We start from the raw sequence: 22,720 nt of genomic DNA, 5'->3' as shown, positions 1-22,720 counted from the left end.
TTATTTTAATGTATCATATTGTACCACGTAATTTTATATCTCCATTTTAGTGTAGGTGACAGAAGGGGTGGCTAAAATAATGCTTGAGATTCATTTGGTGGGGCTTAACATTTTTTGAGAAGAGAGGGTGAGAGGAGCTACAACATTTGTTTAACCGTAAATTGTGTACATTTCCTAACTGTAGCTATGCAGACAAGTTGCAAGAGATAGTATCAAGATGACTGAATATGTTCTATCTAAAATCGACCTAAAATATTTTGCTGTCATTATATATGGTTTGTTTTATCCTTGTCAAACATTATGGAAAAAAATGAAATTCTACCTACCTACCCAATGTGATGGGTTATGTTGCCCGTTGACAAGCGTTTTTATTTCTCTAGCCTTACATATGGTAATTAATTGCGTATGTTAAAATATATATTATTTAAATTATATGCATATTTATGTAAATTAATCATTTTTCAAATGCATGATTGCACGAAGACAAAGTTCTGCCCTCCCTGGCAATTTGGTCAGGCTACAGTCCTGAGGAGGTCGCTACAATATAAATACGTACGTTTTTTTTAGACACTGTGTGGGTTGTAAACATTTCAGTTGAATTCCATGAGTTATAAATACATAGACAGAGAAGAAGAGTATTATACTATATCGTGTTATATACAGATTATACATTTATAGATAGAGAAGTATAGTTTTTAATATATATCGGGTTGTATACAGATTATATATTTATAGACAGAGAAGTATAGTTTTTATTATATATCGGGTTGTATACAGATTATATATTTATAGACAGAGAAGTATAGTTTTTATTATATATCAGGTTATATACAGATTATACATTTATAGACAGAAGTATAGTTTTTATTATATATCGGGTTGTATACAGATTATACATTTATAGACAGGGAAGTATAGTTTTTATTATATATCAGGTTATATACAGATTATACATTTATAGACAGAAGTATAGTTTTTATTATATATCGGGTTATATACAGATTATATATTTATAGACAGAAGTATAGTTTTTATTATATATCTGGTTATATACAGATTATATATTTATAGACAGAGAAGTATAGTTTGTATTATATATCGGGTTATATACAGATTATACATTTATAGACAGAGAAGTATAGTTTTTATTATATATCGGGTTGTATACAGATTATATATTTATAGACAGAGAAGTATAGTTTTTATTATATATCGGGTTGTATACAGATTATATATTTATAGACAGAGAAGTATAGTTTTTATTATATATCGGGTTGTATACAGATTATACATTTAAATTTTATAGACAGAGAAGTATAGTTTTTATTATATATCGGGTTGTATACAGATTATATATTTATAGACAGAGAAGTATAGTTTTTATTATATATCAGGTTATATACAGATTATACATTTATAGACAGAGAAGTATAGTTTTTATTATATATCGGGTTATATACAGGTTATATTTCATAGACAGAGTAGTATAGTTTGTATTATATATCGGGTTGTATACAGATTATACATTTATAGACAGAGAAGTATAGTTTTTATTATATACCGTGTTACATACAGATTATATATTTATAGACAGAGAAATATAGTTTGTATTATATATCGGGTTGTATACAGATTATATATTTATAGACAGAGAAGTACAGTTTGTATTATATATCGGGTTGTATACAGTTTATATATTTATAGATAGAGAAGTATAGTTTTTATTATATATCGGGTTGTATACAGATTATACATTTATAGACAGGGAAGTATAGTTTTTATTATACATCGGGTTGTATACAGATTATATATTTATAGACAGAGTAGTATAGTTTGTATAGACTGTCGACAGTCGCTCGCGCCTTTTTTCCCCCTACGTTTTATCTAAACTCCGATCCGGCGCAACACTTGTCTAATCGCAAACTGATATCGAGGGCCGAAGGCCCGAGCTTGGGCCTTCGCAATTCGGCCCTCGAAATCAGTCTGCGATTATACTAGTGTTGCGCCGGACCGGAGTTAGATAAAACGTAGGAAAAAAGGCGCGAGCGACTGTCGACAGTCTAAGTTTGTATTATATATCAGGTTATATACAGATTATATATTTATAGACAGGGAAGTATAGTTTGTATTATATATCGGGTTGTATACAGATTATACATTTATAGACATAGAAGTATAGTTTTTATTATATATCGGGTTCTTTACAGATTATACATTTATAGACATAGAAGTATAGTTTTTATTATATACCGTGTTATATAAAGATTATATATTTATAGACAGAGAAGTATAGTTTTTATTATATATCGGGTTGTATACAGATTATATATTTATAGACAGATAAGTATAGTTTTTATTATATATCGGGTTCGTTACAGATTATACATTTATAGACAGGGAAGTATAGTTTTTATTATATATCGGGTTGTATACAGATTATATATTTATAGACAGAGAAGTATAGTTTTTATTATATATCGGGTTGTATACAGATTATATATTTATAGACAGAGAAGTATAGTTTTTATTATATATCGGGTTGTATACAGATTATACATTTATAGACAGGGAAGTATATTTTTTATTATATATCGGGTTGTATACAGATTATACATTCATAGACAGAGAAGTATAGATTTATTATATATCGGGTTATATACAGATTATATATTTATAGACAGCAGTATTGTTTGTATTATTTATCGGGTTATATACAGATTATATATCTATAGACAGAGAAGTATAGTTTGTATTATATATCGGGTTGTATACAGATTATATATTTATAGACAGAGAAGTATAGTTTGTATTATATATCGGGTTGTATACAGATTATATATTGATAGACAGAGAAGTATAGTTTGTATTATATATCGGGTTGTATACAGATTATATATTTATAGACAGAGTAGTATAGTTTGTATAGACTGTCGACAGTCGCTCGCGCCTTTTTTCCCCCTACGTTTTATCTAAACTCCGATCCGGCGCAACACTTGTCTAATCGCAAACTGATATCGAGGGCCGAAGGCCCGAGCTTGGGCCTTCGCAATTCGGCCCTCGAAATCAGTTTGCGATTATACTAGTGTTGCGCCGGACCGGAGTTTAGATAAAACGTAGGAAAAAAAGGCGCGAGCGACTGTCGACAGTCTAAGTTTGTATTATATATCAGGTTATATACAGATTATATATTTATAGACAGGGAAGTATAGTTTGTATTATATATCGGGTTGTATACAGATTATACATTTATAGACATAGAAGTATAGTTTTTATTATATATCGGGTTCTTTACAGATTATACATTTATAGACATAGAAGTATAGTTTTTATTATATACCGTGTTATATAAAGATTATATATTTATAGACAGAGAAGTATAGTTTTTATTATATATCGGGTTGTATACAGATTATATATTTATAGACAGATAAGTATAGTTTTTATTATATATCGGGTTGTATACAGCTTATATATTTATAGACAGAGAAGTATAGTTTTTATTATATATCGGGTTGTATACAGATTATACATTTATAGACAGAGAAGTATAGTTTTTATTATATATCGGGTTGTATACAGATTATATATTTATAGACAGAGAAGTATAGTTTTTATTATATATCGGGTTATATACAGATTATATATTTATAGACAGAGAAGTATAGTTTTTATTATATATCGGGTTGTATACAGATTATACATTCATAGACAGAGAAGTATAGATTTATTATATATCGGGTTATATACAGATTATATATTTATAGACAGCAGTATTGTTTGTATTATTTATCGGGTTATATACAGATTATATATCTATAGACAGAGAAGTATAGTTTGTATTATATATCGGGTTGTATACAGATTATATATTTATAGACAGAGAAGTATAGTTTGTATTATATATCGGGTTGTATACAGATTATATATTTATAGACAGAGAAGTATAGTTTGTATTATATATCGGGTTGTATACAGATTATACATTTATAGACAGAGAAGTATAGTTTTTATCATATATCGGGTTGTATACAGATTATATATTTATAGACAGAGCAGTATTGTTTGTATTATTTATCGGGTTGTACGTATACAGATTATACATTTATCATATGTCATTGTTAATTTCAAATTTCAAATTGCAAAGCCTGGGGTTGGATATGTAGTGCAGGTGGCTGTATTGAGAGAAATAAACGGAAATGAAACGGTACACTGTACTAAAGTTTCCATGGGGACAATCATTCGATTTACCTATAACGTACATGGTACAAACTATGTTATGTTTATAATGAGGTGGCTTGCAGTGTATTACTATTTAATGCTGGATAGCTGCGGTTATACAACGTGAACGGTATTATGAAAGCACATAACAAAATGTAGTACCTTTGACCATATATACTTTTAATCCTAATAACTTAACGTTTGCATCAATTATCAGAATTAAACTGAAAGACATTCTGCGAGGGTTTATCTTGAACATGAACATGAATGTGTGTGTGTATGTATGTATGTATGTATGTATGTATGTATGTGTGTGTGTGTGTGTGTGTGTGTGTGTGTGTGTGTGTGTGTGTGCATGTGTGCGTGCAGGAGAGCATATAGAATTTAAATACATGACACAATTTACCTGTACTTGCCAGCCAGGGTTGTACAACCGATGGATGGAATAACATGACGTTTGAATCGAATGGACCCACCCATGTTACACGGGCTGGGCTGTATGGTGCATTTAATTCCGTCTCATACAGTTGGAAGGCCTCTTCAGTAAAACCCGTCTACATTTAATTAAACACATATTCATTATAATTTATCAAACAATGAAAAACAGGAAATATATTAAAATTTGCAATCAATCAATCGATCACCCACAAAATCACGCACGTACGCACGCACGCACGCACTCACTCACTCATTCACTCACTCACTCACTCACTCACTCGTAACTTTTAATCGAACACCTCGTGTAATGCAGTTATTTATGTTAAATTTGTAAGGCACTGTAAGACAGAGACAGACAGACAGACAGACAGACAGACAGACAGACTGACAGAGAGACACAGAGAGACACAGCTATATAGAAAGTGGTAGAGAGATAGAGTACTACATATAATATATGTATATATATATATATATAAATATATATACATACATACATACATACATACATACATACACACACACACATACATATATATATACTTAATCCATGGATCTATAAATGTTATAAGTCTTGAAACTCCGAGTAACAACTTATAAAATCCTAATATTATACCTTGACATCAACACAAATTCCGAGATGCTTCTAACGGCACACATTTACAATCAATCTCCGTCTATATTAGTAGCAGAGCATTATAGACTTATATTGTAGAGCACAAATCTACGTCGATTTTTCTTGCAACTATATACAAGTACTTCAAAGGCTAGTGTAACTATTTATTACATAATAGGTGATCTATGAGAACAAAGTACAAAATTGTAAAACATACGGGTACAGAGAATTAGTTCGAGCCAGCGACATCGCATGCCACAGAGGGGAAAGAACTTACACGGGGTCCAAAGACCACTGTACCGCGCAGAGTCACACTAGGTGTAGGTGAACATTACTGAAATCTAACTTATAACGGGACAAAACCAACTACAGAACGACACCATTCGTATGTTACAAACGTATATCACTTACCCGCACTTGACCTAAAAGCCAGTGTCTCCTTGGCGACGGAAAAGCAGCAAGATCTTTCTCGGCACGCCATCGTTTTCTCAGAAGTCTCACAAATGTCGATACCACTTTAAATACAACCAGTAAACAGAACGTCGACCAGATCACATTAAAGTAGTGGTTGGCAGAACTTTGCTGGAATACTTGAAACTTTATTCCGAAACTTGTAAGATTAAGCATGTTGCCTATGTATTGACGTTTAGTTATCTGTGTCTAGTTTACTGTTGTCGATAATTACTCAAAATTTGCAATTCAAATTTCAAATACCACGAGTTTATCTATAGTTCAGAGCTATAGTTGGAGAATTCAGCAGATGGACATGCCTTATCGTAGTTTTACGATGTTTGTTCTTCAGAAGAATTAGGTTACACGAAAGCGCATGCGTCACACTTTGAATGAACGAACATACATACATATATACATACATACATACATAAATACATGCATACATTCATGCATACATACATATATACATACATACATACATACATACATGCATACATACTTACATACATAGCCCATACACGCATGTGTTTCGATAAATAAAATGGATTTTACAAAAATGTTATTTCAACAAACATATATACATACATACATACATGCATAAATTCATGCATACATACATACACACACACATGCATACATATATACATACATGCATGCATGCATGCATGCATATATGCATGCATGTATGCATGCATACATACATACATATATACATACATACATACATACATGCATGCATGCATACATACATACATACATACATACATACATACATACTTACATACATACATACATACATACATACATGCATGCATGCATACATACATACATACATACATGCATACTTACATACATACATACATAATATATACACACACATACATACATACATACATACATAATATATACACACACACATACATACATACATACATACATGCATACATACTTACATATACATAGCCCATACACGCATGTGTTTCGATAAATAAAATGGATTTTACAAAAATGTTATTTCAACAACAACAACAACAACAACAACATGCACACACACATTTCACCCTGCCTGTAGCAAAATTGAACAGTTCAGATCTGCTAATGTTTGCTGATTTTCTTGAACACATGATGTGAATCTTCAAATTTCAAAAGAACCAAGAATAGGCTTTGCCTTTGGTGTGGCCAAGTTAAGAACTTTGAATTTCGGTCCCCAAGAAACATTCTACCCCAAGTTAACGGAGAACAAAAATGGGGGAGGGTTTTGACTGAGTAGCATTTCTCCAAAGTATGAAGCCCAGAAAAGATTTTGTCACTAGCCTAGCAGTACACAACCTCTCTAAAATAGTTACTAAAATTGGCAATTTGTGTATAAGGGATAGCTGCTACAGAATAGGGCAAATCATTTAAAAGGTAACTAAACCATAACCGGAAGTCCATAGATACCCTCAACATTGGGTATGTTCAGGAGTGAAGCCGTTTGTGATTAGTTTACTAAATTGTCCACAGCACTGGATCTATGACCACACTAGCTCTGGTCTACTATCATGGTAGTTATCATAGTCATAGGTCTGTGCCATGGACAGGCTAGCTAACATATTGCAAACAGTGTTTAACCTAAACTGTCCATTGTTTGAGTTCTATGACATACTCATAATGGCCGGCCACCAACAACTGAACATAAATACACTCCAAACTAAAGTCATCTGTATTTGTTTTATTCTCTTCCAAATTAAGGCATTTTTGCAAACCAAGATATTTCTTCTTCGACACTGTGAGATAACCTCTCGATGGGTGTGTCTTGGAGGTTGCCTTAAAAGAAGCTGTGGTTTACGACAGGTTTATATGAAAAAATTACAATTATAGCTTTTCAAGGTAGCAAACCCCATTATGCTTAGCATATTTTCAATTATAATATATTCATATATACATTTGTTTAATTTAATAAGAAAGGCATTATCTATGATAAAAATCAATTCAGACTTATCTCTGTACTAGTTATGTGACATCACTACCTGCTCTTGCAGTTAAATGCCATGGTTCGCACTATTTCATCAAAACAAAACATTGCTAAATATTATTACCATTAAATTACATGATATGCATAACTTGAATAGAATGAATAGAGATCTGTTTATGGTATTCGAAAGTTGAATTACCAGATCACTTTTATCAACATCCCATTTTAGTACACTCCTGATGCTGCTGATGAGACAAAGCGAAATTTTGGGGTTTAGCTCTGTGAGTAGACATTTTGGGGTTTAGCTCTGTGAGTAGACATTTTGGGGTTTAGCTCTGTGAGTAGACAATGTCATTACTATGCTTGTGGCTAGTCTTGCAACAAGTTGTGATAAATATTTTCCACTAACTTATATCTTTTTGAAGCATTAAGTTGATACTTTCTTTCCAATTTCATTTTCATTTCTCATTTGAAATTTCGTTTTACTTATAATGTTATTAGACGAGGTAGTGCCCAAGATGAATTTGCTGTTGCAAAACAGAAAAGCCCTGACAAAGAGAAAGAATGGAAGAAGCAATGAAAAATCAATAAATCTCAAATGATAAAATGTAAATTCTGGCTGATGCGATATCCAACCCCCATACCCCAAAAGAGAAGAAAACAAAATCTGTTTAGTTAGCCTTTTTTGGATTTTTTCTCAGTAGAATGTTATACTAGTATCAGCTGATTTAGTCCCTTGGAAAAAAAGTTTTTCCTTCTTCAGTACTACTTTATGTTGTGTTACTCTCTATGAACATTTGCATGGCTTGACATGAAGGCGAATACCAGTGTTAGATCTGAGCACAAGACCGATGCTACGGTCTGGGAGACAATCTCTGACCACACCAAGTTCAAAGTTGTGAAGAATCGTGGACAAAACTATCTTCATTTCGTTCATGGCAAAATTCTGTCCGATGCAATTCCTAACAAAAATAAATAATCCAAATTGTTAGATAGCCAGAAAGGATGTGCGAAAACCTGATCTAAATAGTAAGTCATTGGTAGGGTTGATAGTATAGTAATTTTCTTTGATGCACCACCATCTAGTGGTGAACAGTAATCATCATCAGTTTGTCCCTAAGGAACATGAGGAAGGCAAGTCATGTTACCGAAACATAAACATAAACATAAACAAAAAATAACTTGGTTTTGTATTACAGAACATTCCTATATTATTGAAGTTCCAACCTTATGAACCTGTGTACTGAGGTGGTAGGTTTGATTTAAATGGGCAATATTTAATGACAACAATGGCTATACATTTCTCTTCAGCAAAAACATGTTTTTTGTTTTGTTTTGAGGAAAGATTGTATAAAATCATTCATTATTCATCTAGCAACAGACTGATTTACTACTCTGACAATTGACGTTTTGGCTTACTAAGATAGACACAAACTAATGGACAATCGCACAATTAACGTTTTTTGTTTATTGAGCTTGTGCGACATCATGTGATTGTCCCTAACTTACCACTTCTGTTTGATGTGGTAGACTACACAAATAGATGATAGTAGTACATGTACCTCCATTGTTCAGACATCCTCTAATTAAGACAATGTGTGTGGCCACTTTAGAAAAAATCTACGCATCAGAAATGTCCTCCTTCTGAGAGTATAATTCTCAGTACCTGAAATAGCATTTCATCTCATGCTAGAGGGTCAAAATAGAACAAGAAGGCCGAATTATTCTCACACACCGTGGAAGTTATGGTGTCGACCAAGAAATCGAATATTCTTTTTTTTTAATGATATGCCTAGGCAGTAATATTCTATGTCAGGTACCGAGAATTAATAAACCGACACCTTTTATCAACATATTGAAACAACAGTTTTAGATTGTGTCTATCTTAGTAAGTCTAAACTTGATTGTTGATGTCATACCTTGGTCCAGCTGAGAAAGGTAGATAGGCATATGGTGATCTGTCTTTACTGTTTTCTGGAGTGAATCTTTCAGGTTTGAATTCTGTTGGTTTATCCCAAACATGTTCATTTCGGTGCAGCAAATTCATACTTAGAGTAACATTATACCCTATGAGAAATATAAAGCTTAGTTAGATCTCAAATATATTTGCAATAATAAATATATTATGATATTTAGCATTTTTCGTCTGACTATTAGGTCACTAGTCAATCTCTAAAGAGTTGCCACGTAACAACACAAGGGGAAATATAACATCTAGTCGACTTTGATGTACTTGGCCTCTAACAATCCAATAATACTTTCACAACTGACGAAGGACAAGTGATATGTTCGAAATGTCTGTTTCACAATGAAAAGAGGAAGAGGAAACCTTGTGTACAAACAATGTGCTATGGTCTGCTTTCAAACAGCACCCCTAGTGGCCAAACTATACATTCTTTTGTCTTTCTGATATGGCATGACTGAATCATACTTCTTCAGAAAAAATGTAAAACTAGTTCAAGGAGTCAAACTTCATTTTTTACTTCACTGCTACATAAAAGAAAGAAAGAAAGAAAGAAACAAATAAATAAACAAATAATTGTGATAAAAACTAACCTGCTGGGATTGTCCTGCCATCAGGTAAGGTCAAAGGTGAGGTTGTTGTTCGTCCAATCACAGGTACTGGTGGATTTAGTCTCATACTCTCCTTAATACAAAGCGTTAGGTATTGAAGCTTATGGAGATCATCCCTGTACAAATTGAATGTGTACGATATTCAGATATCATTCTCTGGGCTAATAGTTTTCTTCATTGAGTTAACAGTAGACTAAGGGGCCTTGTCATTTCTTGACTTGAAATGACAAAGCCCCTTAGGTCACATACAATTTCTGGCTGAATGAAGAAAAATATTGGGAGTATCAATCCAAGAGAGCTGTTGTGGGGTTACTTCCTCTAGAAGCTCTTCACACCAAAAACATCACAAAATCTTTGTTGTGCTAATTTTCAAATAGCTATGGTAATAGGTGAATCGTGTTGACAATAGGAACTAATGTAGCACTCAACTCCCTGTATCTGCTGACTTTAAGTCATGTGTGACACCATTACCTCATATGTTTAAATATGTGGTATCCGTTTACGTTCAATTTTAGAGTAGGTGGGTTACAGGGGTTGGTAGATTTTTTACTCTTTTTTTTATATACGGTCTTGGTGTTATTGGTTTCTTCTTATCATATGTACATCCATTACAGATTGGAAGAACAGTTTTATATTGTCTTTTTAAGTTGATGTCAGTTTCCGCATCCTTTATTTCTTGCGAGACTTCACAATTTTTTGTGATTTTATTATTTTTTTCTCAAATAACAAAAAGTTTAGGTGGGGTCGGGTAACCAGAAACAAATTTCCTTTAGGCCTTATTACAGCTGTTGTGGTAAGTTCAAATTTAGAATAGCTTTCTGTTTGTAAAAATATGATTTACTCTTGTGTTGGAGTAGAGATGTTCTTAAGATAGTAACACCAAGACAAGTATCTGGTATAGTAAAAGCATAAATCAATTACACTGCATGAAAGGGTGGCATTTCTGGTTCCATATACATGATGGTCACACAATGGAATTGCTGAAAATCTGGAAGTGACATATTTCCATTGTGTGAGCATCATGTATATAATAATAATAATAATGTTGGGTTCTTATGTAGCGCTTTCCCACACCGTGCTCAATGCGCTTTATAATTATTACCCCTGGCTCGGATCAGAATGACACAACGGCCCTTTAGTCTTCCTCAACTCCCCGGGGAGCACAAAATCCAGTGCAGCCATTTCAGTGCATAGGATTAAAGCCTTCACATTGCACCCTACTTCCTACCAGGTCCCCAATTGTACAGCTGGGTTGACTGAGGCACAATTGTGGTTCAAATCTTGCCCAAGGACTTTAGCCACTCAGAAACAAACAGCAGGCAGCGACAGGGCTCAAACCTGCAACCTGTAGATTCCAAGCCGGTCACGCTAACCATTCACCCATCATGTATATGGAACTGGAAACGCCACTTTTCATGCAGTGTTAGATGCTTTCCTTCTTGGTGTAGGGTGTTTCATTTTCGTGAAATAAATGTCTTTTGAGTAAAATAGAGGAGATAGGATATGACTGACAGTAAGCTTTGTTGATAATCAGTGATGTACGTCTTGACTTTGTGTCAAAGACTTTTTTATGAAATCATGTAACTCTAGATCATTATACTAGTATACATACCATTCTATTTCCTGTTTTTCTCTATCTTTCAAAAGGTCGTTGACCTCCTGTCTACATTTCTGTTGGTGTTGAGGATTGTTAGCTAGGTTGTATAGACACCATGATATACCACTAGCAGTTGTATCATGACCTTCAAACATAAATGTATCAACTTCATCTTTGATTTCCTGGTCTGTCAGTCCATTACCATCCTCATCCTGAAAGAAAATAAGCAAGTCATACAACTATGTAGTCTTGGTTACCAAGACTGGTCGTTGGGTTCTCTCATGTCACAGATTTTGTGGTATATAAATGAGAGCATAATGGTGAGTAGAGAATGAGACATGAGGATGATCCTGCAGTGTAAGAAAAGCCACATACCATGATACCACAGTCCCCTTGCTCATTTTCTACTCACCATTGGGCTCTCAATAATATATACCTGGGGATTTGGAAATTCTTACAGCATTGTGGAAATTTTGACAGCATGTGGAAATTGTTGTGGAATGTGGGATTTGGTAGAACATCCCTTTGGGAACTGCTAAAGCATGTAGGAATTGCTACATCATGTAGGGAATTGTTACAGCATGTGGGAATTGCTACAGCACGTAGGGAATAATTGCTACAGCATGTGGGAATTGCTACAGCATGTGGGAATTGCTACAGCATGTGGGAATTGTTACAGCATGTGGGAATTGTTACAGCATGTGGGAATTGCTACAGCATGTGGGAATTGTTACAGCATGTGGGAATTGTTACAGCACGTAGGGAATAATTGCTACAGCATGTGGGAATTGCTACAGCATGTAGGGAATTGCTACAGCATGTGGGGAATTGTTACAGCATGTGGGAATTGCTACAGCATGTGGGATTTCTTACAGCATGTGGGAATTGTTACAGCATGTGGGAATTGTTACAGCACGTAGGGAATAATTGCTACAGCATGTGGGAATTGCTACAGCATGTAGGGAATTGCTACAGCATGTGGGGAATTGTTACAGCATGTGGGAATTGCTACAGCATGTGGGATTTCTTACAGCATGTGGGAATTGTTACAGCACGTAGGGAATAATTGTTACAGCATGTGGGAATTGTTACAGCACGTAGGGTATTGTTACAGCATGTAGGGAATAATTGTTACAGCATGTGGGAATTGCTACAGCATGTAGGGCGTTGTTACAACATGTATGGAATGCTTACAGCATGTAGGGAATTGTTACAGCATGTGGGGAATTGTTACAGCATATACAGAATTGTTACAGCATGTAGGAAATTGTTACAGCATGTGGGAATCGCTAGTTGAAGTAAAGATTAGATCTTCATGGATAAGATTATAGGCAGATCTACCGGAGCCAAGTAGAGCCTAAACCATGTGGCAATTGCAAATAGGACAGGGGAATTATGATACAAATGCATTGTGTTAATTCTTCCAGCATGTGAAAATTGCTACTCTGTAACAGCACATGGGAATTACATGTGGAAATTGGTATAACATGTGGTAACTGCTGTAATAGGGAGAACTGTGATATATGTGAATTGTTACAGCATGTATCACACCAGTAGAAGGGCACTACTATAGGATGGGGAGGGTGGGGTGATGGATGTATCACAGTATGTAGGTACTGTTACTAATTGAATATCACCTTTGCTGTAAGAAGTATATCCAAGAAATCTACAAACTTCTTATCCCTTTTCTCCCCATCTTGTTTCTCTTGTGCCAGAGTATCTTTCCTTTCATTGATAACTTTCCAGGTATAGTCATGGACGACTTTTAAAGCTTTCCTAAATTGGAATCCACTTGGTGAGATGTGGTAGATGGCGTTTATGTAATATGGTGGGAACAAACTCCTGTCTATAAGTAGCCTTGATATACTGTACACGCCTTGGATGTACGGATGTTGTCTGAAAATCAGGAATGAAATAAAAATTTTATTATCACATCATACAACTTATAGAGTTGACAGGTTTTGGATTTAATGAAACCAGTTGTATATGTAAAGGCAATGCACCAAGTAACATTTACACCAAGTTGCATTTCCTTTTAAGGGCGGCCATACTTATAATCCTATATGTTTCTCATGCCCAACAACTTTAAACCCCATAATTCTTCACTCTGGTGAAATATTCAAAACAAAATCAATGCCCTCTAACACAGGATTACAAATCATCATAATGGCTGATGTCATTAATGGCAACCTCACAAAAAATCTGTATGTGAGCAAAAATTATCGTTAATTGCTGAAATTTGGGAATTTCTATAAAAACCAGTGGTTCAAAAGTTTCCACAGCCTTCTGACTTTAATTGTAATTTCTGAGTCATCCAAACTATTTAAAGATGATTATAACTAGAAAGTATTGCCAACATGCGCTTACTTTTTTATACATTTTTTAATGACCAACCTAACAATTTTAATTTGTTACATTGAGAAACAAGAAATTAAGTATGGGTACCCTAATGCCATGACTACCTTTGTGGTGATGACTTGATAATGTTCATTGACACATTTGCTAACAAAAGTGATTTGGCTATAAATACACTGTAAATAAAGAATTGTTTATCAGTCAAAATAAAAACGAGCCAAAATAGCAGAAATTTTTTTTCAGCTGAAGTGTTTATGCACAACAATAAATACATTCATAATTTATGCCAATATAGTCTGCATGATAATTACCCTCCTTCATTGCCCCCCCCCCCCCCTTCTGGGACCATCATCGCACAACCACCATGTCACCCTTGCCATTTTTTCACCTTAAGTTCCTCAGTCTCAAAAACCCTTAGAGGGAACACTTCTACATATGGCACAGGATCTGAGACTACACTAACTTTCCTCTACTATCCCAGTAGATAACCACATAAATTCAACCACACCCCCAGTGGCTGTCACTACAATAACAGTTTGACATAATATTAGCCATATGTACATATCGTTCCATAATGTTTTCATCTGGGATAAAAAGAGTATATACAAATGTATTTACATATTAATGACTTCATTTGAATTCTCAAATGGTCTGATGTAGTGGTATCATTTCCCATTTCAACCAATCAGCGTGAATGCATGCTTTCAAAGTTCAGTTGTGGGTTTACACAGATACCAGCACAAGTGTGATAGCTAGCGTAGTCACAGATCTAATGCCATGAACAAGTGTATATGTCAGAAAATTGAGAAATAACACACTTTTTAGTTTGACAGTGACTATCTTGACCAAAGATACACTTGAGGAGACTATCCAGTGTCAGTAAACTGATATGTTCAAACATTTCCAAGTCATTGGAATCTGGTGAGTTGCACAAATTGGTCCATTTAGTCTGTTGAGTAGAGATACACATAGTGTCTTTAATTATTATTAATCTGAATACATGACAGTGATATGTTTAAGTGTGTATAATTCATTGTTTAATGAAAAGTATTAATTGTCTATAATGAACTATTTCTAGAAAAACAAACTTAATTCTAAGTTTAAAGTTTGATAATGATTTTATCTTTAGTAATGAAAATGTCTACTAACAGAGTAAAAAGAAAAATGTCTTGGAAGTGAATCCGGAATTTTCGCTGATCAGAGTGTTCTACAACAGGCCTAAATTGCTTCCAAGAAATTGTTTGACTTTTGTGAGTCGAAATGTTCATGACTAACTATGAACCAAGAGTCTATAAACATTCAGTCTCACAATGATTTTATGGTCTTTATTTTCAGAACCAATACCGACTACCTGCAAACTCTTTGCTGGCCACACTGACCATTTCACCATCAAGACAATGTTCACTGAGGTGTTACAGTAATCCTAACCATTTCTGGATTGACAGTTAAGTGAGGAAAGTTATGTCTTACCACTAAAGTTGAGGCACAATTGTTGAATACAGTAACGTATGGTTTCAATATATCAAAATGAAATCCTGGAGTCAGTAGTCGTCTGTTACGAAACCATTTCTTTCCTTTACTGAGGAGTAATCCATCTCCCAACCATTCTTTCAGAAATCCATAGAACAGCTCATCTTTAGGTGCTTCAAATGAGATATGTAAAGAAATGATGGGTGAAGGAGGAGAGAGAGAGAGAGAGAGAGAGAGAGAGAGAGAGAGAGAGAGAGAGAGAGAGAGAGAGAGAGAGAGAGAGAGAGAGAGAGAGAGAGAGAGAGAGAGAGAGAGAGAGAGAGAGAGAGAGAGAGAGAGAGAGAGAGAGAGAGAGAGAGAGAGAGAGAGATTCATCTTTATCTGTACCTCATTGTACATAGTCAAAGTTCTAGAAATGAGATCATCAGATATTATCTTTTATTCTGCAATGTTTATATTTGGTCAGCCAAGTAAATATGAGTAACCTAGGGTGCCATCTCAAAATCCTCAGATCCCAAGTATTTTCTGACTGAATGAAGAAACATATTAGGGAATAATATGGGATATACCACAGTTACAATACCTCCTCAAGTATAATTCATGAAAAACCGAGGGGAAATAATGGGGATTTAGAACATTTTGCACACTGCAGAACCAGTGATTCATAGTACTACATACTACTACTTACTGACTTTGTATTCATAGCACTACATACTACTACATACTGGCTTTGTATTCATAGCACTACATACTACTACACACTGGCTTTGTATTCATAGCACTACATACTACTACATACTGGTGTTGTATTAATAGTACTACACACTACTACATACTGTCTTTGTATTCATAGCACTACATACCACTGTATACTGGCTTTGTATTCATAGCAGTACATACTACTACATACTGGCTTTGTATTCATAGCACTACATACTACTACATACTGGTGTTGTATTCATAGCACTACACACTACTACATACTGGCTTTATATTCATAGCACTACACACTACTACATACTGGCTTTGTATTCATAGCACTGCATACTACTACATACTGGCTTTATATTCATAGCACTACACACTACTACATACTGGCTTTGTATTCATAGAACTACATACTGGCTCTGTATTCATAGCACTACATAATACTACATACTGGCTTTGTATTCATAGTACTACATACTACTACATACTGGCTTTGTATTCATAGCACTACATACTACTACATACTGGCTTTGTATTCATAGTACTACACACTACTACATACTGGCTTTGTATTCACAATAGCACTACATACTACTACATATTGACTTTGTATTCATAGTACTACACACTACTACATACTGGCTTTGTATTCATAGCACTACATACTACTACATATTGACTTTATATTCATAGTACTACACACTACTACATACTGGCTTTGTATTCATAGCACTACATACTACTACATACTGGCTTTGTATTCATAGCACTACATACTACTACATACTGGATTTGTATTGACTGCTGTCTGAAACAATTATCAATTTTTGGCGAAATGTTTTTGAAGGAGTTTGGATGGAGCTCTGATACCTAACTAAAAGAATTAATTTTCATCCTACATTGAAAAATTGATCTCACTAAATAATTGTAACTTACCTGTTGTTGTCAGTAAGGCTTTAGCTGTCGATGGATGGAAAAGAATTATTCTGGCAAGAAATGGACCGGCCCATGATACTCTAGCTGGACTGTAGGGTAAATTGAGACTCTCTAAAAACTTCAGTGATTCTTCATTATTTTTAAACTAAGAAAAGATCAAATGAAAACAATTGGATAGTGTTAACAAGTTAATTTGATACATCTCATAATTTACATCTATTGATGTCACTATATTTGTTAACTTGACAATAAATATGTTCACTTTTATTAGGGTCCCTGGGTAGTTTAGGCTGGTCCTAACAGGGTTACCCTTTTATCAATGTGTATTTTGAAGCATTTTGATAATAACAGTCGTTATTATATATATATATATATATAACTCTGTGAGTATCAATCTGCTAAGACAGTGCTCTATACCGCAGTGGCAGAGCGCAAAAGTTATATAGCTGGACTGTAGGGTAAATTGAGTGTGTGTGTGTATATATATATATATTATATATATGTATACTTTTATTATTAGGCCATAGACACCCCCCCCCCCCCCAAGTGGTGGAGGGTCTATGATTAGGCCATAGGCAAATGACTTGCCTGTAGTACATGCCAACGGTACCGTCTGAGTCCAGTCCCGGCCGACAAGGACCACTACGTCATGGTCTATAACACGTACGTGTATAAACGTCAAAACAATAACAACAACTATCTAACAACTAACAACTTGTCCAAATGCATCCATTGAATCTACTCGTACTAACTCACCAGATGAAGATGTCCGAATAACCAGTGTCTCTTTGGTGAAGGAAATCTAGCGAGTTCCTTTTCCGCACGCCTTCGTCTTTGGAACAGTTCAACAAACTTTAAACCCAGCTTGATGACGACAACAACACAACACGCAAACCAAACCAACTTCATGTAGTGAAGTACGGTTGCACTGAGATTCTGGGGTAGAGAATCACCAAGGTCCTTTAACAATAACATTGTACTCGTGTATACAGTGTCAGTGTCAACTGAATCTGTGAAAGTACGGTTCACCGAGTCTGGACGTACGCAGCGATGGTATGGCAGTCTTAACTTGTTATTGCATCAAACAGCTTACAGCTCTGTACTAATACAGAGGATCCAAAGGTTTACACCATAAACCCTACAGTATATGTAGGGTTTTATCGCTTTATGGGTTCACACATCCATGATGGGAGGTACGGGTTACACTGTCACGACCTTTGAACTCATTTTCGACCCCCTAGCTTATTTGCAAACATCTGAGATACAATTATGTATACACATGTATTCCTAAAAGTATTAATTATTTTGCACTGCTTAATATGTGTAAAATAGTGCAAAGCAGAACCTAAATGTTATGAAAATACCTTTAAATTTTTTTTTTCCTGAAGTGACGTTTCCCTTTGTAGAGTGGTTTAGAGAATGTACAATTCAGTTAGCATTACTATCTGGACCAATATTGAATCTGTTCTTCACGAAATCACGCGAGACGTTCATTTTCATTTTTGGCAAAAGTGCATGCCACCATTTGACTGAGAAGTTTATATGATCAATCACAATAAATGGCATAAAAATCACTGCGGCCGCGGCCCAGCGAGGCTCTCTTTTGTCCAGCGTTCCGCGAAGACAACTATACAAGGTGTCCGGTTTTACCGAATAAAATATACTGAAATGCGAATTTGTTGTCTCTGCAATGGCAGCTGCAGTTTATAGATAGATACGTAGCGAACTTTATATTGGAACGTTTTCCATCTGAATGATATACAAATATCAGTTTCATCAAATTAATATTATTTCTACAATTTGAAGAAAATCAGGAATTACTATGCCGAACTGACCCCAGAACGATTTTTTCACTCTATAGTACTTATTAATATTCATAAACCTACAAAAACATGGACAGAAGTACCGAACACACACACACACACACACACCCTTAGACTGCAGTGAATATACGATTATGTAAACGACTTTACTGTCTTTTGCCAACACCTTAGATTTATACTCTGTGAATGCGAACAAAATGTAGACGAGGTGCAAATATCTATTATATATTACAGAACTGTCGACCGTATCCAAGTCGAGCGCGAACATCTGCCATATTGAGTACACCACAGGTGTTAATACCATCTATATTGATTGTGATTGGTCGTGACAGGTAGTTGGTAATTTGCATATCAGCTGTGTGTAGGCAAATATAAAGTAGGAAGGCGCGAAATCTCTGCTCATTCTACCTCGTATTAGAATTTGATGTGGACGAGTTGCTGACTCCTCGAACGAATTTAAGAAAAACTAAACATGTCTGGACGTGGTAAAGGAGGAAAGGCGAAGATGTCTAAACCCAAATCGAGAAGTGACCGTGCGGGCTTACAGTTTCCCGTAGGTCGTATTCACAGATTTTTAAGGAAAGGTGAGTACCTGTACATGTTTTGAAGTATGCCATCGAAGAGGGGATCGGACGGACTTTGGGCTTGGTTTCATTTCAGTTACGAGACGTACAAAACTTAATTGCTTATACTGTCGGCGACCTGCTGTAACTGCACATTTCTGTTTATACACCGTGATAAATACACCATCGTATCGCTACCTACAGGTTACCACATCCCAGCCAGTAACCTACATTACCACAATCGTACACATCCCGACCCCAAAGTCTATTCACATGACATGCTTTGTCTGGACAATTAATTAACTTTAAAAACAGTTCTAGAGTTGTAAGTTGAGCAACTAACTTACTATTTTTGACCACTAGTATGTACATGCATTTTATACCATAAAAGAACCTTGAGTTACATTTAGCAGGACTTTTTGGACGGAAAACTTAAGTTGTTTTGTTACTTTACGTCAGCGCTGAAGTGATACAGCTTTAGCAAGTCACAAAACTTGAAAGCCTTCATGACTTTCCAGCCTTCACACCGGATTGTTACAGGAGAGTAGAAGTAAACAAGGGACTGCTCGTTACTGCTCACCATGAAGTCTTTGATTTTATCAGTCTTCGGTAGAAATAAAGTTGTTATTAACTCATACAATAGAACCATCGTAGGTGTCTTCGCAATTTCGAAAAAAAACCGGGAATTACGACTTCCTTCGTAATGTTGGTGGTATATAGTCTTTATTAGCATCTAAATGTGTTGTGTGTTTTTTCAACAGGTAACTACGCCCAGCGAGTCGGGTCAGGTGCTCCTATTTACATGGCAGCTGTACTTGAGTATCTTACTGCAGAAATCCTGGAATTGGCGGGAAATGCAGCAAGGGACAACAAGAAAGTACGTATAATACCGCGCCATATTCAACTGGCAGTTAGAAACGACGAAGAACTAAATACGCTTCTACAGGGTGTGACGATATCCCAGGGGGGCGTCATGCCAAATTTACACCCCCAGCTTTTGCCAAAGAAATCCGGAAAGGCCGCCAAATTGAACATGCAAAGTCAGGAAATATAAACGACAATGAACAAAGGAACTTTACCAGCACATATATATACGAACTATGCGGACAACTTTACAAAACAGTTTTACCGAATAAAGTATACACATGCAATTTGAGCGAAATGTTTGTCTCTGCAATGGCAGCTGCAGTTTATAAATACGTAGCGAACTTCATAACATTTAGGCATTTTTTTCATCTCAATGATACACAAATCTCAATTTCATCAAATTAATGTCATTTCTACAATTTCAAGAATTTGTATATTTTTGTAATTGTCTTAAATGTTATCATGTTGAATTATATTGTGAACTTTGAACTTTGAAGTCTTCGTAATAAAAGTATGATCTCTTTATTTTCTACAATTCGTGACCACGTTTCATTTTATCTAGTCCTGCACGATTTTCACATGAAAACGACTTTTGGTTAACAGATGACCCATATGGATATGACGATAGTTGGTTTGTTTGAACTTGTAGTTGATTCATTCAATATTTAAAGATGGCATTCTGAATGCTTGATGACGGGACGCAAATTTCACGGGGGGGGGGGGGGGCTGTACATGTTATGGGGAGGGTCAACATTTTTCATTTGAGTGCTTGGGAGAGAGACTCACTATATATTTTCTGCAATCATCTTTTTGATGACATATAATCAAATAACAGATGGTTGGGGTCAATAGTTTTTGTGCGACTTTCTTGGGGAGGGTCCGTTATTTTAATTTCACGCACCGACCTTCTGAAAAACGCTAACCCCTCCCCCTGTAATTTGTGCCCAGTCCCTTACATGGTTCGTTGATTGGTCTGAGTATGGTGAACACGTTGTAATGCGAGTGTGATTTACATAATCATTTATCACAAGGATTACAATGTCAGGTTGGTTTTAAATGCCCAAATAAGCCAATCTGTCAAAGTCAACAGTTGATTTTTTATTTAATATCGTCGTTAACTCATGTCCTGGCAGTACTTCCTTCCAACTTGATAAGATTCTAAACCCCGTCTTGCAGGAGGACCGTGCTATAAGTTAACCAACAATACGTAATTGGATCAGAATTTCACCGCGTTACGTTGTCAACTTTTTAAAACCACCTTACTGATTGTTTATTCATTAAAAAAATGTTCACTATAATTTAATGGGACACTTTTACAATTCCAGACCCGACTTTATTCAAAAAGCATACACCCAATTTATTTTTTAAAAAAAACGAAAGAATTTCAATGTCTTACCTTGAGCGGCAACGTGACTGTAGCAGTGGGGTATATCCAGCACGTAATGGTTCTTTCTACCGTTGGCTGTGCTTTCTTTGCACCAGTTGTTGATTCTCCAGCAGTGCTTAGACTCGTACAAGTTAAACAGCAGACACTGAACATAATTGGAATTCATTCCACCAGACAAGAAATGTGACGTATACTACTGCGGAAATCAAGCTATAGCCAAACTGAGATAGATACAAAATTGTTGCAACATGCGTAGACGTCTGTGATGGAAGCTATTCACAGGACAATATTTGCACTCAGAGTGGCGTCCTCTGATAGAATGTTTTCCTCCGCACAGTCAATGTCAATAGGGTGAATAGATATCCACATAACAGAACATTAATGTCACTACCATCACAGTAGGGTAGTGCTTCTGATAGCATGTTTTCCTCAAGTGATGCCAAATTCAAATGTAACATATAATTGTTAACTTTCCAGTGTTTACACTATCTTGATTACATGGTGATTACATCCACACAACCAAGGCACTGCTAATACCTACTGTCATCCACTTGTTTTATCAACCACTTTGAACATCAACATTTTGCGTCTATCATAAAACTGGATATTACGTGATTATTAGATTACAATGCAATGCAGAATTGATTACAAAGTTTACCTAAACCAACTGAATGATGTAGAAATAACAATTAAAGTCAGCATGATTCATCATGAAACATTGAACTATTTTTTTTTTATTTTTTCAGAATTTCAGCAGTAAATGT

At 35.3% G+C, this 22,720-nt stretch overlaps 3 protein-coding genes across 3 annotated transcripts in view; 1 reads left to right on the top strand and 2 right to left on the bottom strand.

Moving 5' to 3' along the window:
• LOC144448629 (cytochrome P450 4F1-like) overlaps positions 1-5,896 on the bottom strand; it is a 29,223-nt gene extending 23,327 nt beyond the window's left edge. Inside the window, exons 1-2 of the mRNA XM_078138906.1 lie at positions 5,681-5,896; positions 4,625-4,772 (exon numbers count right to left, since the gene is read on the bottom strand). Coding sequence (XP_077995032.1) covers positions 4,625-4,772; positions 5,681-5,896 — 364 coding nt within the window. The remainder of the gene's footprint in view (positions 1-4,624; positions 4,773-5,680) is intronic.
• Positions 5,897-7,647: 1,751 nt separating this feature from the next.
• Positions 7,648-18,494, bottom strand: LOC144447985 (cytochrome P450 4F3-like). Its single transcript, XM_078138123.1, has 9 exons — positions 18,073-18,494; positions 17,317-17,461; positions 15,673-15,845; positions 15,021-15,151; positions 13,485-13,743; positions 11,863-12,059; positions 10,233-10,366; positions 9,596-9,743; positions 7,648-8,638 (listed from the first exon to the last, which is right to left on the bottom strand). The coding sequence occupies exons 1-9, from the start codon at positions 18,289-18,291 to the stop codon at positions 8,464-8,466; spliced, it is 1,581 nt and encodes a 526-aa protein (XP_077994249.1). The 5' UTR covers positions 18,292-18,494; the 3' UTR covers positions 7,648-8,463.
• A 1,117-nt stretch (positions 18,495-19,611) lies between these two features.
• LOC144448478 (histone H2A-like) lies at positions 19,612-20,756 on the top strand. The gene is made up of 2 exons (XM_078138742.1): positions 19,612-19,723; positions 20,464-20,756. The coding sequence occupies exons 1-2, from the start codon at positions 19,612-19,614 to the stop codon at positions 20,754-20,756; spliced, it is 405 nt and encodes a 134-aa protein (XP_077994868.1).
• Positions 20,757-22,720: the final 1,964 nt, after the last annotated feature.

Source organism: Glandiceps talaboti, chromosome 17 (genome assembly GCF_964340395.1).
Source record: "Glandiceps talaboti chromosome 17, keGlaTala1.1, whole genome shotgun sequence".
Classification (NCBI taxonomy): Eukaryota; Metazoa; Hemichordata; class Enteropneusta; family Spengelidae; genus Glandiceps; species Glandiceps talaboti.
Note: the sequence above shows the minus strand (reverse complement) of the source record. Positions and strands in the feature narration are given on the sequence as shown.

Bases quoted from the DNA above. Each gene is read 5' to 3' on its own strand.
- LOC144447985 (XM_078138123.1), bottom strand. From the start codon at position 18,291: ATGTTATTGTTAAAGGACCTTGGTGATTCTCTACCCCAGAATCTCAGT. The intron at 17,462-18,072 runs GTGAGTTAGTAC...ATCTTTTCTTAG, and splicing joins TATTCGGACATCTTCATCTG to TTTAAAAATAATGAAGAATC. The intron at 13,744-15,020 runs GTGTGTTATTTC...CCTGATTTTCAG, and splicing joins AGTCACTGTCAAACTAAAAA to ACAACATCCGTACATCCAAG.
- LOC144448478 (XM_078138742.1), top strand. From the start codon at position 19,612: ATGTCTGGACGTGGTAAAGGAGGAAAGGCGAAGATGTCTAAACCCAAA. The intron at 19,724-20,463 runs GTGAGTACCTGT...TTTTTTCAACAG, and splicing joins TCACAGATTTTTAAGGAAAG to GTAACTACGCCCAGCGAGTC.